Source organism: Apaloderma vittatum, unplaced genomic scaffold (assembly GCF_000703405.1).
Source record: "Apaloderma vittatum isolate BGI_N311 unplaced genomic scaffold, ASM70340v1 scaffold24571, whole genome shotgun sequence".
Taxonomy (NCBI): Eukaryota; Metazoa; Chordata; class Aves; order Trogoniformes; family Trogonidae; genus Apaloderma; species Apaloderma vittatum.
The window spans coordinates 67,371-83,443 of NW_009701254.1; the positions used below are offsets into that span (position 1 = coordinate 67,371).

At 45.0% G+C, this 16,073-nt stretch overlaps 2 protein-coding genes across 2 annotated transcripts in view; one reads left to right on the forward strand and one right to left on the reverse strand.

Annotated features, from left to right (window-relative positions):
- OSTN (osteocrin) overlaps positions 1-1,776 on the forward strand; it is a 14,311-nt gene extending 12,535 nt beyond the window's left edge. The window contains exons 4-5 of the mRNA XM_009879093.1: positions 1,270-1,366; positions 1,666-1,776. Coding sequence (XP_009877395.1) covers positions 1,270-1,354 — 85 coding nt within the window. The 3' untranslated portion in view covers positions 1,355-1,366; positions 1,666-1,776. The remainder of the gene's footprint in view (positions 1-1,269; positions 1,367-1,665) is intronic.
- A 4,451-nt stretch (positions 1,777-6,227) lies between these two features.
- Positions 6,228-15,319, reverse strand: UTS2B (urotensin 2B). The gene is made up of 5 exons (XM_009879094.1): positions 15,196-15,319; positions 12,877-12,978; positions 9,899-9,936; positions 8,420-8,513; positions 6,228-6,703 (listed from the first exon to the last, which is right to left on the reverse strand). Exons 1-5 carry the CDS (start codon positions 15,317-15,319, stop codon positions 6,678-6,680), a joined length of 384 nt encoding a protein of 127 aa, XP_009877396.1. The 3' UTR covers positions 6,228-6,677.
- Between the last annotated feature and the right edge of the window lie 754 nt (positions 15,320-16,073).

Here is a 16,073-nt window from a genome sequence, read left to right on the forward strand (position 1 = left end):
CCCGCCGGGGGTGTTGTTACGGCCCCACTCCAGCGTGACCGATGTGGTGCTCCCTGCGCGCCGGGTGTGCTGTCAGTTCCCACGTCCTGACCTCCTCTGAACAGCAGCTAGAAAAGAGACAGCGTGAAACAGGCTGCCGGTGCTGGACCGGTGCCTCTGGGCTCCAGCCCGCGCCTGAAAGGCGTGAGGAAAGACGACTGCTCAGCTGAGAGCATGGACTAGACTGATGGTCCTGCGCAGAGTGTGCAGAGCCCCGAGAGCCGCAGGATGAGTGAACATGGCAGTGCTAGCGCATGGCATGAGCCTCCCCTGCGCCACAGCACACTCTCCTGCTGCTCACTGCGCATTTGCCAGCTTACAGAACAGAATTTCTTTTTATTTATGTTTCTTGACAAGGACAGACAGAGAAAAGAGTTCATCTTCCAGGGCTTCTCTTGGACCTACATTTCACTGGCAAGTGTGTCCAAGTGCAAAAGTTGAGGTTATTTGCAGCTGCAGAAAATCTCACCATTTCCACAATTAATTAATAGAAAACCTCTGCTGGTTGAAAAAAAAAAATGCTCAAAAATGCTGAATTATAATGGGAAAACTTTTTCATGTATAAAAAAATCATAATAAAACATTCCTGCCCAGAACTTCTTTTACACTTTCCTCATGCCCTCATTCATCAGATCATCAGGAAATGTACCATATGGAGGGAAACCCAAAAAACCTCCCATTTTCAGTCTCATCAGAGGGTTGCTACTAGACAGTTTTGATTACAGCCTGTTGCAGGAGACATCATAGAAAAATCCTGCAAGGGCCCCTCTGACTTGTCCCTTCTGTTACTATGCAATGCTTTCTAACCCCTTGCTTAGCTTAGCCCCAGTTGGCCCTGGGGATTTCAAAGATCCAGGAAACTGGGTCACCTGAAGTATATGATACAATGCATGAGACAGTTCCCCTTTATACATGCAGCCTATCTCCCTTCTTTTAAGAATAGCAGTTAATTTGTGAAGTTATTTGTTTGCTGCAAAATAAAAACAAGGTTAGTGGATCAACATCAGTCAGTCTGTAAAACAGGTGCAACTCCTATTGTTTTGCAAGACAAGTGGAGCATCTTACTTTTAAACACTTGCATCTTTGGCTGCTCCTGCACAGCTGTGCTCCCTGAACGATAAGTTGTTAGTGGGCTGAATGAAGGACTCAAAGATGTAGTAACATTTTGGTTATTCCTATGTCTTTCCCCAATTCTTTCCCTTCTTCTTTGCTTTTTTTTGTCCTGTGCAGGAAAGTGGTTGAGCTGCCTAAGAGAAGGTTTGGAGTTCCCCTTGACCGGATTGGAGTGAGCCGTCTCAGCAACACCAAGGGTTAGCAGTTCCTGCAAGTAAACCAAAATACTGGGGGTGTGAGCAGGCTCGGAGAACCCCACTTGTTCTCAGTTACGTGGAGGTATTCAAGTCACACCAGTGGGCTTGAAAAGAGGAGCTTGTGGAGTGATGGCTTCTTATAACATGGATTGTGATTGCCAATTTAGGTTGAATGCCCTAAATTACAACTTAGTAACCCATCTACAAGAAAACAAGTACTCCTAACATTTTCATTCCCTGTAGACCACCTTATAGTAAACACCTTGCATTTCTGACGTGGGAAAATGTAATGTTTGCTTTTTTTTCCTGCCTACAGGTGCTTCTATTCTGAATGATTGATAATGTATTGGAAACATTACAGAAATATGGAAGATGCATCACAGCAGGTCTTGTCATTGATTAATGATACAACACTCAGCGAATTGACCTCCACAAAATCTGTTTCTCGTTACGTTTTACAAATGTTGCATTTGCAAATAATAACAAATCCAGTTTGTTAGGTCAGAATGCTCTCACAGTTGTGCACGGTGTCACTGACAGGAGTGAACAGAAAATATGTATATAGTTTAGTTGCATGGCATTTGTCTCTTAAACTTGCACAAGTACATTATCCTAGCAAGAACTGTTAGATTTTTTTGGAATGAAAATAAAATTCCCAGAGATGCCAACAGCCGTCCATGAAAAGCAGACAGTTTGCTTTGCACATATCTTTCAAGAGGGTGTTTATTTGGTAGATGAAGGAAATATTTCACATTTATGGGACAAACCTAGAATTTGTTTGGACTGCTGTTCGGGAGAAGATGTCTGTTGACTTCGCTAGGAGTTAGCCTGAGTAAGAGCTGTGACAATACCTTAGTATTTATCCTGATGTTTTTAGTAGTCTTTCTCTTATCTTTGCACCATATTTAGGCATGTTTTCATCGTATAGCAGATCCTGAAATGTGGTGAGACTTCTAGTTTCCTCCTCTAAGCTGATGAATACATTTCACTCCTCCCTATGCATAGCATAGGATAGCATCCAAATATGAAATCATCTCCTTCCTAGGCCATCTGCATCATATGCCTTATTTTAGCTTCTTGATGTGTGCACAGGGCATAATCAGACATCCAATTCTAAAAGTTCAAGTATTTCTCACTCTAGTAAAATATAAATATGTCCTTTCCACTTCATTTCAGAGTAAAACAGGTTGTCTTCAATCCTGCTTCATGATTTTCACTTCTTTCCAGATTATAAAATATAGCTGAAAAGAGCTGTTTGCAGACATCTCAATGCTCAGGCTCCTAGCTGATGTTTTCTTTGGTCTATGTCAGCTAAATTCCTTAGATAGCTGTTCTTGGGTATAAATCATCCTTAGCATTGCAAAGGAAGATCCATTGAGAAAGAGATTATGCAGGACTAAGAAAAAAAATTGTTCTTGTCAAACTCCCTGTGTTAGCCAGAGAGTAAGGCTAGAGATAGGAATTAAGTGTTAATTTCCTAATCTTATATGAGACGCAAAGCACTTGGCCATCAGCTAGCAGAAGGGAGGAAAACGAAGTCTGCTTTGCAGTCAGCTACAGGAATGGAGTTGGGAAGTCAGAGAGTCTTGGAAGTTAAAGCTGTTGTGAGGATTGGGACTTCGGGGGAATTGCCCTGTTCAAGCCATGGTGGCAGAGGAGGCTCCTGCTCAGGACTCAGGTAGCGTCCAATTCGTGTCTGAGAGGTGGCAGTGCTTGGCCGTGGCAGAGGCCTTTCCCATTTTTCTTCTTCCTTACAGCTCTGCCCTGAGACCCGGACTGGTCCAGCCACAGAAAGTTTTCAGGAAACTTTGCTTTTCTTGACATCTCCAGTATAGACTAATGCTGCTGGGAGCTGCTGCACAAACCAATGAATCACATCAAGAGGTTCTCCCAGTTTCCCATTCGGCAGAGCTCGCTCTGGCTGCGTTAGGTGATCATTCCTCCTTCTGTGGGCAATTGCCAGTACTTGTGTGTGAGGTGAAGCACTACAGGTGCTTTCTAGACCAAGCTCTTGAAAGTCATAGAAATAAAGTGAGGCTGTAAATCCACATGTGGCTATCTTGGGGTTTTTCTCCTTGCTTTTCCCCTGGTCCCTGCTCATTTTCTGCCTTTAAGCCTGCAGGTGAAGGCTCTGAGAGCTGGGTTGAGTGGGTGAATGTAGACTGGCTGACTCAAGACATGATTTTCTGTCCATGCTAGAAGCAAGCCTGCAAATGCAGTCCCATACAAGCCCAGGCTCTGTCTCTGCAGTGCCACTACCTATTCTGAGCCTGGCCTGTGGTTTAGTAAACAGTTATCTTCTTGCACTGAGCTCATCCAGACAGTCTGCAGATAATCTGCTTGCCAGGTAGCCATATGTATGGGGCATAGGCAGATTATGGAAGTGATGACCTGACCACTCGTACAGCTGTCTGTCAAATGCAGTGTGGACAGAGTCATTGTGTGACATATTTTGGGAGACTCGGATTAGAGGAATCCAATGCTAACACAGCAGCTTTGTAAAGACACTGCTGGATCATAGAAGTATTGTACAGCTGGTAGGTATTAGCCTGAGCTTCCAAATAAAGAGGGGTTTTAAAGCCTGTAAGTTGTGCGCTGAAATGCCTTCCATCTGAAGGGTGATGTGAAAACAAAGCAGGATGGAGGTGTCTCTGATGGTCTTGCTCGGAACTGGGAGCTGGAAGCTTCAGTCCTTCTCTTGGCTCCCACCTCACTGTGTGGATTACTTGGGAGAAGGCAGTAGCCCCATCCAGCACAGAAAACCCTGAGACATCCTGAGACTACTCTTTAAAATCCATAAATTGGCAGATGCTGTTTACACTATGATGATGCCTGAAAGGCGGAACACCTTAATTTGTTACTTTAGATAATACTGGATAACTTCAGTCATTGTGCGTAACATGGAGGTCAACAAATGTGAAATGAGGATATACTGCAGCATCCATTGTACGCTAGATTTGCCCTGCCCTGCCTTCTTGCAAATCCATTCAGATGTCTGTGAGGATTTTCAGCTAATAAATCAACACAGTCTACTAGAATGTCCAAGAGAAATCCCTGTAATTGTTGCCTGTGGGTTATTAACTTTAGCAAGAATGACTGCCCAAGCATGGGTAAGGTATGAAGAACCACAATGTGGAAGTGGGACCTAAGGAAGAGTTTCTGTTCTGTGCATTTGGGAGAAAGGACAGGACCCCCACAGTGACATGTTGTACATAAGCATCACCGCCTTTGCTTTGAATTAGTAAATAAATTGCATTCAACACTTAATCGTCACTCCAGCAGAAGCAGCTAACACAGCAGCATATAGTGCTTGTGAGGAATAGTGGGGTAGTTTGTGTACCATGAGCACTTAAACTAACTGTGCTGATAGGATGTAGAACACCATGTGGGCTAAAACCCAGTGCTAAGCAGTATGGTGCATTGCCCTCTAGGGAATCCTTGTGTCTAGAATCAGACAGAGCAAATGGTTAAATAGCTGTGGACACTGTATTCCTTTTCCTGACGTGCTGATGAGTTATCACACCGGGTCAGGAAGGCATGGCTACAGCTAGCAGATAACAGATGGAGCCTGCTGCTCCAGCCTTTCATTGCCCTGGCATTTCCTGCAAGCTGAAAACATCTGAGCTGAACCCCAGTTTGGGGCACAGAGTGCAGCTCTGTAGTACACCTCCTTTTCATCTGGAGCACTAAACTCTTAAAGAAAGAGAGAGCCTTCTCTCAGCAGCAGGCTGATTTCTTCCTGAATGTGGTGCTGTTGTAAGGGTATGTAAGAGTGTGCTCCCACATACCTTTTCACTTGCACAAAAGCAACAGAAAATGTGTTCTGAATCACCACCACGGAAATAGCAAAGAATTAACATTGATGGCAAACTGCATTTTGTATGCCATTGGTTCTCACTGGTCTAATCCATAGATGCTGAATTTGGCCTGTAATAGAATGAGTAGATCTCCTCGTGTTAATGATGTAAATACAAGGTACGGCTGTGGTAAGTGTGTGCTTCTTGCCAGAGCCCAAGGCAATGAGTGTGGCATGGTAGTTGCAGCTTTGGGAGAGGTAAAGTTTGGAAGAATATGCAGTACGTAAGCTACAGTTAGATAGCATGGCTTGACAGGGCTGGATCCTAGTCAAAATCACTTCATGCTCTTGCAGTGGCTACCAGATTCTGCTTTCATTTACACTGTTAGAATCCTCAAGGTTAACATCAGGATTTTTTCTGAATTTACACCTTTGGAAACATGGTCCTTTGTTTTTGCAAATAAATTTGGAAAATGTGACTTAAGATGAATACATGTAGAAACCACTGATGGATTGTGGTCTCTTCCTTTTGGACAGGGGCACACATAATTCTGCAGTAGAGGAAGCCAGCTAGCATCTTTACTGGCCAGACAGATGAGCTAAAAAATCTCTGCTCAAAGCATCTCTTTGGGGTGAATAGGTAGAAATCGGTGGGTCTGTCCCAGTCCTGTGAGGACAGCAGCCCACACATATCCGTGAGGAAGACCCAACTCTCATTCCCAATTCTGGTCAAAAGGAAGGGCCTCTTCCTCAGGCCAGTGTTGCTATGCCTAGGTGTCTAATGGGAGACATTTTTCCATTGTAAACCTCATGTGAACCGTTAAGGTAACAAGAGCCGACATCAAGGGAAATGTGCTGCCCCTTGGGCCTCTGCAGTGGGTGAGAAAGAAAACGGCACGTATTTCTGTGCAACAGAAAATCTTTATTGGAAAGAAGTCCAAAGGATTCAGACTTCTACGCTTGTCCTCCCCTAGTCCTGCTGTGTACATGGATGGGACACGATGAGGAATGGCTCTGGCTCAGCAAGCCGAGGCAGGCAGCCCTGAGCCTGTCACATCACACCCAGTCTGCCTCCTTGTCTCAGCAGTGGGTGTGAGGTCATCACAGACCTGCTCGCAGGAAGCAATGGGAAACCCAGACACCACCATGAGCAACGTCTGCAGATGTGGGCAGAGGCTGCAGCTCAGGGGAGCTGAGTTAGTGTTTGGTGCCTTGGGGGACCTGGCGAGAAGGGGAGGAGTGTGCAGTGGCAGCAGACTGAATGGCACACACAGGACAGCAAGGGAAGTTGGGGAGCATCTTCCAAGTAGAAGATATGGTAGGTCAAACCTGGAAGGAGGGAACAGTAGAGCATGGTATTTGGCTACCAGCTCCTGTCATGGTCCCTGTTAGCCTTGACTGTGGTGCGGTCATGGAGGGTGGCATCCAAGTTAGCAGCGTGATGAGAGAACAGAACAAACTCTTAACACATTAATACCTAGCAAGGCAGTTTGGGGAAGGGCTCATCTTCATCCTCCAGTCCTGGCAAGCCTTCAGATGCAGTATTTCCAAAAGCAGGCTGGGAAGGGATACAAGAGAAGGATGTTAGCATCCAAGGAACTTAGTCCAGATTGCTGCTCTAGTCCTGGGGTGGATTTCGAAAGTCCCATGTCTTGAGAAGGTTGAGGTGTAAAGCCAGCATTGTGGTTTCTGGACACATCTCAATAACCAGCTTTGACTTCATGTAACACTTTTAGAAATTGTTTCTTTTAGCTGCTTATAGTGTAAATAGGGGGTCTAAAAGTTGTTTCTATGTTGCTTGATTTATAAGGGATTGGTTTTTCTTTTACTCTACTTCAGCAATATCAGGAACCAGTTTTTTCTTTCCTGTCTACTGGCCACCAGTTTAGCTGCCTGAGAAGTGTGTGCAGGATTTTTCACCTGTGCCTGACTGGAAGAGCAGGATACTGACTAGGAGAGACCAGATCTGCTCCTTACATTTTTTTTAAAAAAAACAAAACAATCACTCTAAAATTCTGCTGCTAGCTGTCCTCTAAACATTGATCTCTGTGGTATCTTCTAAGAAGACTAGGTTAGGGAAGGATGTATCTTTTGGTGTTGGAAAAAATAGCTGTATCACTGGCATACCCTATTCTTTGAATCCCATGTGGGTCTCCTGTTGTGAAGCATGAGAAGAGATTTCCACTTGGTTTTTGAAAGCAGGATCTTGGGAGAGAGCTTCTAATGAATCAGCAGTGCTCGTGCTGAGACATGAGCTCCTCCCAGACTGGAAGGACTTTGATGAAGGCAAAGATTCTCGGCTATAATTTCTGGCAGAATCTGATTTAAACCTGGCAGGAGGAAATAGTTTTATCTACATTTGAACCTTCCAGACTGGTGGAGGCATGAATTAGATTAGCCAAATTAATGACAGCCTCCAGGGTTGCTTATAAATTGCAGATTGTCTAAGGATCATCTAAGCACGTAAGCAAGCCTTGCACAAAAGGATTTTCTCTTGGCTGTCTGGCAGGTTGTCAGCTTGCATATGCACAGAGCACGTGGGGTAAAGGCAGAACTATCTCATTTGCTTTTAGACCAGATCTGTCATCAGCAACTTCTGGAGGAATCCACTGAAAGCTGGCAGGTATGAAGTTGTCCATGTGCTTGTCAGGGGCAGCTCTGCAGGAGCACTGGTGCAATATGCTCCCGACTGGACAAAGCTTGGAGAGCACCTGGACAGCCTACTAGATCTTAGTTCCCTGCATTCTTGGTTGATTTCTACATCCTTTTTAGCTGTTTTTTTCAGCAGCACAAACAAGTGCTCCTTTTTTTTCTGTAGGGAGGCAGTGACCTTGGCAGAGAGGAGTGCGTGCAGTCCACATGCCTCATTATGCCTTCAGCTCTAGCTTTGTGCTCAGAGCAAAGCGACAGGTGCCCTGTGGGGACAGATGTGTTCATACAGAACTCACCCCTGCCACGACAGGTGCTCATTGCTCATATAACCCCGTGTCCCTCTGTGAAAAGCAGGATGCAACGCTGCCTCCAGTGAGGTCCTGGTTGTGCAGTCCTGCTATATCTGCCCCGGCAGGAGGCAGGGTTGGGTACACAGTCCTTCTCACCAGCTGCTGAAACAGCCAGCCATTACAAAAGAGAGGGCCTGGGCTGCTAGAAAAGCTGCCGACCTGGTTTTCAGTATATTTGGGGCGTGTTTACTGTCACTGTCTTTCTTGCAGAAAGGAAGCCCTGGAGAGGAGAGCTGGACAGGATGACTGCAAGGCTCTGACCCAAAACCTACCGCGTTTTTTGGGCTGGGATGCTGAGAGACTTTCCAAGGCATAGGCCACCTCTGTCCCTTCCTCAGTTGAGAGCTGATCCTTCAACTTCTCTAGCTGTTTAAAAACAAACACAGCAGTAAACAAATGCCCCATCATGAGGAGCCCCATAGTGTGCTGGCAAGTGCAGAGGGGCTGAGAGGCAGGAGGTACAGGCAGCCTAGCTGACAGCATCACTGCGGAGGACAGGGGCTTCCCTGGAGCCAGACCATTCCAGGACAATCTGCCTTTGGAGCACTCACACCTTCTCATATTGTCTTCCACTAAGCTGCTTGTTTGGTGGCAGCAGTGTAGGCACTCTCTGTTCTTCTCCTCCACCTCAGGGTGCAAACCCCTGTGGGGAGGAGGCTGTGTAGAAGGATATTACACCATTAAGAGTAAAGTCAATACTGAGGCAGGAGATCTCTGATCATCCACATGCTGCAGAAGAGAGCATCGCTTCTCCATTGCTCTCGGTTGTCCCTGTCCTCCATTCCTCCCAGTTCTTGCTAAATTCCCTTGGTTATAGCATGTAAAGTGCATGGTATTTCTTTCACCTCTGTAGCTACTCTTTTCTTGCAGTCTAGGAACATCCGTGGCCATCATCTAGGCTTCTGCTTTGGCAACGTTGCTCCCAGGAAGCCAGAGCTTAATGTCCCTCAGCACTGGAGCAAGTGGCTAGAGTAGGAGCTGACAGCCTCCTGTCTGGCATGCTGCCCTGTGATTTTTTGTTCTGGGCTGAAAAGTACCAAGTGGAATCCAGCGGGACTGCTAGGATTCACGTGAACAGCTGGACCTGACCTGAGAAAAAGCAAAAAGAGCTTCCACTGCTTGCAGGGTTCAAGGCATAGTGGGAGCCATGTGAAGGTTGCTGCACACCTTTCCCTGCTCCTGGGCCCTGGGTGTGTGATGGGGCTTCCTCTTGATCTGTGTGTGTGTGTGTGTGTGAGTGTGCACTCTGCTCAGCACAGTAGGGCTCTGACCCTGGGTAAGGGTCGAGCAAAGAGCCCAGACAAAAATCATTCTGGATTAGGTGTGCAGTGGCTGTCCCTCTAACTTCAACCTGGTATCTAATGCAGCCAGCCGATACAATTCCAAGGAAGGCATCATGACCTCCTCTTCTCCCTCTCTTTTCTTCCATGGAAATATCCTTTCGTGTTTATTTTTTTCCTTGTTTGGCCTTCACTGGATTTTCACTGGTGATAGAGGCAAGAGTTGCCTCATCTTCTATGGCACTAGTCTATAGCCTTGTTCTCTTTTCCAGTTTGTGCAGCTGTTTAGCTCAGGTTCTGTTTTTCTCTTTGTGCAATATTTGCTTACATTATAGCAGCAGAAGGAAGAGCAGCAGAATGCAAAGACAGAAGAATACGGCATAATTGTGTGTGCACAGTATGCACAATTGTTTAGCTATTCATATAACATATATGAATACATATATATGTCTGTGCATTTGTTCCTCTCACCTGTTCAAGCTCTTCAAATTTCTTCGCCAGCTCCCAGTCTGCAAGGAAGAGAGTAATAACATCAGTATCTGCATTGTTTCCTAAAGCTCAAATCAAAACCAATTTATTAATTTAACCTCTTCAAGGGTTGACAAGAAAAGACCTAGTTATCATTTAATTCCTGTTAGTGAGCCTCAAATCGATGGTAGCAGAAACAGTGACAGAAGAGCAGGCTTTCTCTGTTGAATTCTATAGGGCTTTAGCCAAATTTTCCATTACAAGCGAGACCTCTCTATTGCTCACCAGGCTCTAGGGAAATTAGCCCAACCAGCTCATGTAGTGTGTGATACCAACTCAGGTGAACCTCTTTGCTGCTTTTCCATTTCAATCCCAGTAAAAACAAATCTCTAATGGTGCCTTTTTCTGTCACTGACCTTTTAAATGAACTCCCATTGCTTCTTTTAAGACTTGTTTATCCTCATATCACCTATGAAGGCACGAGTCAGATGACACAGATTTAGCCTAGCGTGCCTTATTGCTTTGTAAGTCAGCAAACACCAAGGCCGGCAGAGTGGAGCAACAGGAAAAGTAACATAGCAGTGAGCGTGTGGATTCCATGCTTGTGAATGTTAGGGGAGCACAGGGACTTGGGGACCAGCTTCAGAGATCTCTAGGCTGAGCAGTACTGTGCTAGACTGTCAGAAAACTACTCAGATGGATGAATGAACTGGCCTGAACTGGCCCATTCAGGAAAAGGGGAGAGCTGGGTGCCTATGACTGGGATCTAAAACCTCCAGCTGATTTGGGGAGGATATGGATTAGCAATAGGGGAAGCTGCAGGAAAGAATGGAGGATTTCAATCTCACTCCTCTTGAGGACTGAGGAACCTTAATGCAGACTCAAAGTGATGTCAAAAACAGCTGAATTTTTTTAATAGATAGATGAAACAACAGAAAGCACCATGACAAAACGAGCTCAGCCAAAGCTGAGTGAATGGAGTATAGCAGTTCTCTGAGGTGAGGGAGAACACAAAATGATCAGCGGGCTTTAAGTGCCATTTTGGGAAAAAATGTGCTAACATAAGCAGAAGAGTCAGGAAGGAACCAAAGAATGTCTTTGCTGGGCCCCACAAACAGCCCCAGAACTGCCTCCTTTATCTGCTCCTAATGTGGCAACAGGCATTGGTCTGCGTCTCCACGGAGATTTGGGACATAATTCCCCCTGGTTTCAGATAAGACTTCAGCACTCAGACACATCATCAGACTTGGGCTTTTTTTTTAAACATTTGAAGCTGAGCAAGAGGGTGCCAAGAAAGAGTTGACTGCCTTCACAGTTTCTCCTTCGAGAAGGAAGCAGTTCAGTTGAAAATTCCTGAGTATTTTCTGACAGATATTCATCCAGCAGAAAAAGCAACAGTTCCTAAACAAGTCTATCACGTCAGGGCTTGGTGGGCTGGGGGTGGGCTGAAAGTCTGGAGGTGAGGGCTCTGCTGCTGGCACTGTCAGCAACGACCTCAGGCAGATTCCTCTTAAGCACGTCTTTGCATATCTGTAAGGTAGAGAAAGCCAGGCTTGCATATCTATAAGCCAAAAATGCCACTTAAGAAATTATTATTAATAACAATATTATTGTTCTTATCTTATTATTGTTATACACATTTTTACCTCTTTCAGAGTTCCAAGGGCCAATTTTGGCTTGACTTTCCTCAAAGCATAAGCTTGGCCAATGACTGCTATGAATAGAAAATGAACAGCGGTCGAAATTTGGAACAGATTGTCTCAGGCAGGGGGAAGGAAGTTAATTTATGGATGAAGCCTTGAGAAAGTGCCTCCTGTAAATCCTCTGTCTGTGCTCTGCTCAGAGATTCATTATATTCAATTGTCTAGCATAAAATGCAGCCTTTCCTCTAGGAGTAATAAGTGCAATAATCCATAAACCAATCATAAAAATGTTATTTCTTGAATGCATCCATTTTCCAAGAAGAATGCCTTTGTAAGTAGAAGGACTTGATTTATTTGTATGTATTTGTCCCAGGATTGTTTAGCCACTGCCTCACTACATTAACATGGGGCTGGGGAAGAGCACTAAGTGATTTTGACAAATGGATTCTCATAACAAAATTTTTGCTGGGCTCCACTTTGGCTGTTTTCACAGGCAAGGGCAGCTTCCTACTCTGAGACCACCACATACAGCCCAAACCCTCCTCTGGCTGCGGTGGCCGTGGGAATAGCTGACCCCTGTAATCCATATGGCATTTGTGACCACTGTGCATAGTGTCACAAGAAGCCAAAATGTCTCTTTGTCTGAGTTAGCCACATGTGTGTGGCCTTAAATTTGGTGTCTGTTCTCACAGCACAGACAAGAAAAGCCTCTGTGTGTTCCATCTTTGGTCTCTCCACTGTGTGGGAAAAGCCCATTGTCTCAACCTCTTCTAGCATTAGCAGGGGCTTTGACAGGAGCTCCCACCACCCTTCTCCCAGCCTACACCTGACCCCGAGGGAGCTCTGCAGAATCTTGATGCCACTCCACTGCCCCATGTCCTTTGGAAATTGCCCATTTTTGCGTGCCAGCGAGACACTGAGTTGCCTCTCAGAAGCATATTGGGGCTGTATGAGGTGTGGGTGGAGAGGTTACTCCCAAGGCTTGTCCATGCCCCAGGTATAGTGCACAACATTTCAGGGATAGCAGGGGCACAGGGACTCGGCAGCATCACTTCTTGTTGTCACTTACGTACACACACACACAAACACTCCCTTGCCAGTCAGTATCAGTGTCTGAGGATCTAGGGTGCGTATTTTGGGCAGCTTTATGTGGCGTTGCAAAAGCATGTCCAGGAGCCCCATGACGGAGAACATCTGACGTTAATCATGTGTAGGCACCGTACTGGGTGCTTCTGCTTTCTGAGCAGTTGGCATTTCTGAGGAACCTGAGGAGCAGGTTCCTTGAATTCATGCAAACACAAATTCAAGAAGCTGAGATCTCCTATCCCTTTCACTTACCAATATTTTCTGGTCTCCGCCACGCGTATTTCTTATTAAGAAGCAGAGTAAGCAGTGTGTCCTCATGATTTGTGTCTTCTCTCTCAGGAAGCACTCGGTTCTCTGCAGCACAGAAAACACACCTTTCTCAGGCTCTAATGACAAAAAGAATGGAACCTCCAGCTCCCAACTTTAAAACAATAATTAAGAAGGCTAAAAAGTAAAAAGAAAATGTCTCCCGTCCGCTCTTTGTCAGGGTGGAAGGAGCTCAGGGGATGAGGAACGTGTGTGAGCACAGAATAAAATGTCCAGGCAGTGAGGGGTGAGCAACAAAAGGGTGCAGCATGGGGGAGCCCTCCCTTCCAGCTCTGGGCTGCTGGCCAGTCTCACTGCAGCCTCATCAGTATGGCTGGCTGCAAAGAGCTGGAGACATCACCTTGATTTAGACAGCTCTGATTTCTTCCGTAGCAGATGCTTCTGCAAAGACAGGCAGCAATCCGTGAGATCCTCTCTTCTCAAAATTGCAGGTGTTCCCTGCCCCTCACACCATCCACCTTCACAGGGCAACCGAAGTGGGAACTTGGTGCTCATGGGGGCTGACATGGGGGTACCATGGCTGAAAAGCCCAGCGGCCCAACACTCTGTTCCTGTGCTCGCTCAGCCTTGGGGCTGCTCTGTCTGATTGTCAGTGGTATTAAAGGATTCTTCCTGAACACTGCCAAAGTGTGGAGGAATTTAAAGCAAGCTTCTTTATCCCCAAAGAAGCTTCTTACAGCAGCCGTAGGCCATGCAAAATTTTTCTGTTTTCCAGGAAAAAGCTCTCCAAGCTGCTCTTGTAAAGCAATTTGGACCTCTCTATGAGGTCCCCTTAAAAGGAAGCTTTCTCAGTGGTTTTGCTTTAGTGGTTGTGGCTATGCCCTCAAATGAATGGTTGTGAAGGTCGGGAGTTCAGAAGAAACCAATGGACACAGCAAATAGAACTAATCAGAGCCCTGAAGGCTCTAAGATCCTCCCATCTCTGCTGAACAGATTTCCAGAATCATCGGAAATGATGCATTCATTTTTGAGAGTAACAGAATGGGAATCAGACTTCACGGGGAGAATGGCCGCTCCCCAGAGTCTTCAGTCAGAACACCTCTGCCCACACCCAGACACTACGAAGCCCTAGGCAATGCCTACAGAATCCAGGGAGCATACTAAGAAATTATGCAGAAAAGCTTATTTTCTCTTCTTCCAGGATCTTTAGGACTTCTGCTTGCTTCCTTCACAGAGGTGAGAAAGGAGAAAATGGTCTCATATAGCCATCAGCCCTACGTAGCTGTGATGCAATTATTTTTGGTACACATCGGAGAAAATATTGTACCAGATGAGCCTTAAGGATGCTCAAGAGTATGTGGGAATCGCCTCCATTATCTGAAGTCACATAAATCTGTAGAAGCAGAGCGGCCCTGGCCAAAGTGATGCTCTGAGTATTTGGCTGAGCTCAGCCCTGCCTCATGCTGCAGCTGAAGCTGCTGGTCCTGACTGCGATCTCTAGACACAAACCTGAGGGAGTTACCAGAGCTACACACTGTGTAAAACTTGCCGGTAGCGTGGAGTGCTATAAACCTCATTCCTGAGTCTGAAAGACAGTTACAATTTTAAAATAGCTACTTTTAGTAATTCGGGGGATTTTCTACAGAAAAAAACACCTTATAAACACTCCAGTAAAAATGAAACAGAAGCAGTATTTAGATACAGTGGCCTCAGGACTGTTTTGGTCCCCATTACAAAAATAAATAGGTGATATAAGAGGAAAAATCATTTGAAAAGCACTGTTATTTTCAAGCCTATATTTAACTTCTCTTTTTTTCTTTTTCCATTGCCAAGTCCTCAAGAAAGATTAGTGATTGACATTTCCCTGCAGAATAAGTTCAAGCTAAGATTAATTTAAATTATGGGAGAAGAACATATAAAAAGGTTTGTGAATAAAGAAGATCAGCAGCACCCTACTACTGACATTTATGAGCTGTCAAATCTCATATGGTACATATTGGAATTGCTACTCTCTGATATTTTTACGTTTTTCTTTGGAAATTGTCTTTTGGGAGAGAAAGAGCTACCCTTACCAGATTTCACCAGGTCTGATATTTTTACTGATTAGCAGAATGTGTCATACAACCAGCTGTAGACCATAAGAACAGCTTTAGCTCGTGCTAATACGAACGAGTCTCTGGGTTGCACCCATATTAATTGATTGTTTTGTATAGCTCAAGGTTCATTTTATTTTCTTTCACAAATAAGCGAATGTTGCATTGGCCACGACAAGCAGCAAAGCAAAGCAAAAAGATAACCACCTACCTGTGTCATCTAGTCTGTATTTCAGCTTATCTTGTAGTAAAAAAGGTTCTCCATGTGTAGATGGGACATACACAGTCATGGTCAAGATGGTTAGTGCTCCAAGGAACAGCTGGACAGACCACATCTTCTCCATGTTCCCACCACCCAAAAACATTCTTCCTTCAGGCACGGTGGAGGACTTCAGTGCAACCCAGTGCCAGATGAGCTCACTTTTTAAGAGGCAGTGGATGTGCTGTGATTGCAAATGGCCTTTGGAGGAGGGGAGAAAAATATCTCTTGAGATATAATTCAACCTGTCAATATGATTCACTCCTTTGGGAGTGGACAGAACAACCCAGTAACAGACGTCAGATGGAACCTGTTCAATATATCTCATATCAGACTGATCTAATGAATTCTGATGTTCCCAAAGGCATGCACTGTCCACACACATTGATATACATTCCATACGTACATACATTAAAAATATTTCTTTGAGGCTGCTGCTTTAATGGAGTTCAGACATGAGGACTCCCACATGAGCAAGGAAAATTTGTCTAATGTACAAGTTGCCGTATGTCACCAGTTGGAAGAGAATCAGGTTAATGGGGTTTTGTAATTTATCATCTCACTTCCTAGTGCCTATATTAATTAATGTGAGATATAATGAGTGCTGAAGTGGTGGGAAACAAAGGGGAGAGCTCTTTTCATTTAACTGATTGGAGGATGTTAAGTGTGTCTCACTCACTGTGACTTATGGCTTTTTCAACAGGAAAGGCATCACACCCTATTTTGGGATTTTATCTGAGTGGGAGAGTGAAGATTTGGCAGCAGATATGGAATATATCAAAGATGGGCAACTGTCTTGGTTTTTTTCTTGGGGAAAAAAAGAAGTGGAA

Bases quoted from the DNA above. Each gene is read 5' to 3' on its own strand.
- UTS2B (XM_009879094.1), bottom strand. From the start codon at position 15,319: ATGTGGTCTGTCCAGCTGTTCCTTGGAGCACTAACCATCTTGACCATG. The intron at 8,514-9,898 runs GTGAGAGGAACA...GTTTTTAAACAG, and splicing joins AATTTGAAGAGCTTGAACAG to CTAGAGAAGTTGAAGGATCA. The intron at 6,704-8,419 runs GTAGGTTTTGGG...ATCCCTTCCCAG, and splicing joins ATCCCAGCCCAAAAAACGCG to CCTGCTTTTGGAAATACTGC.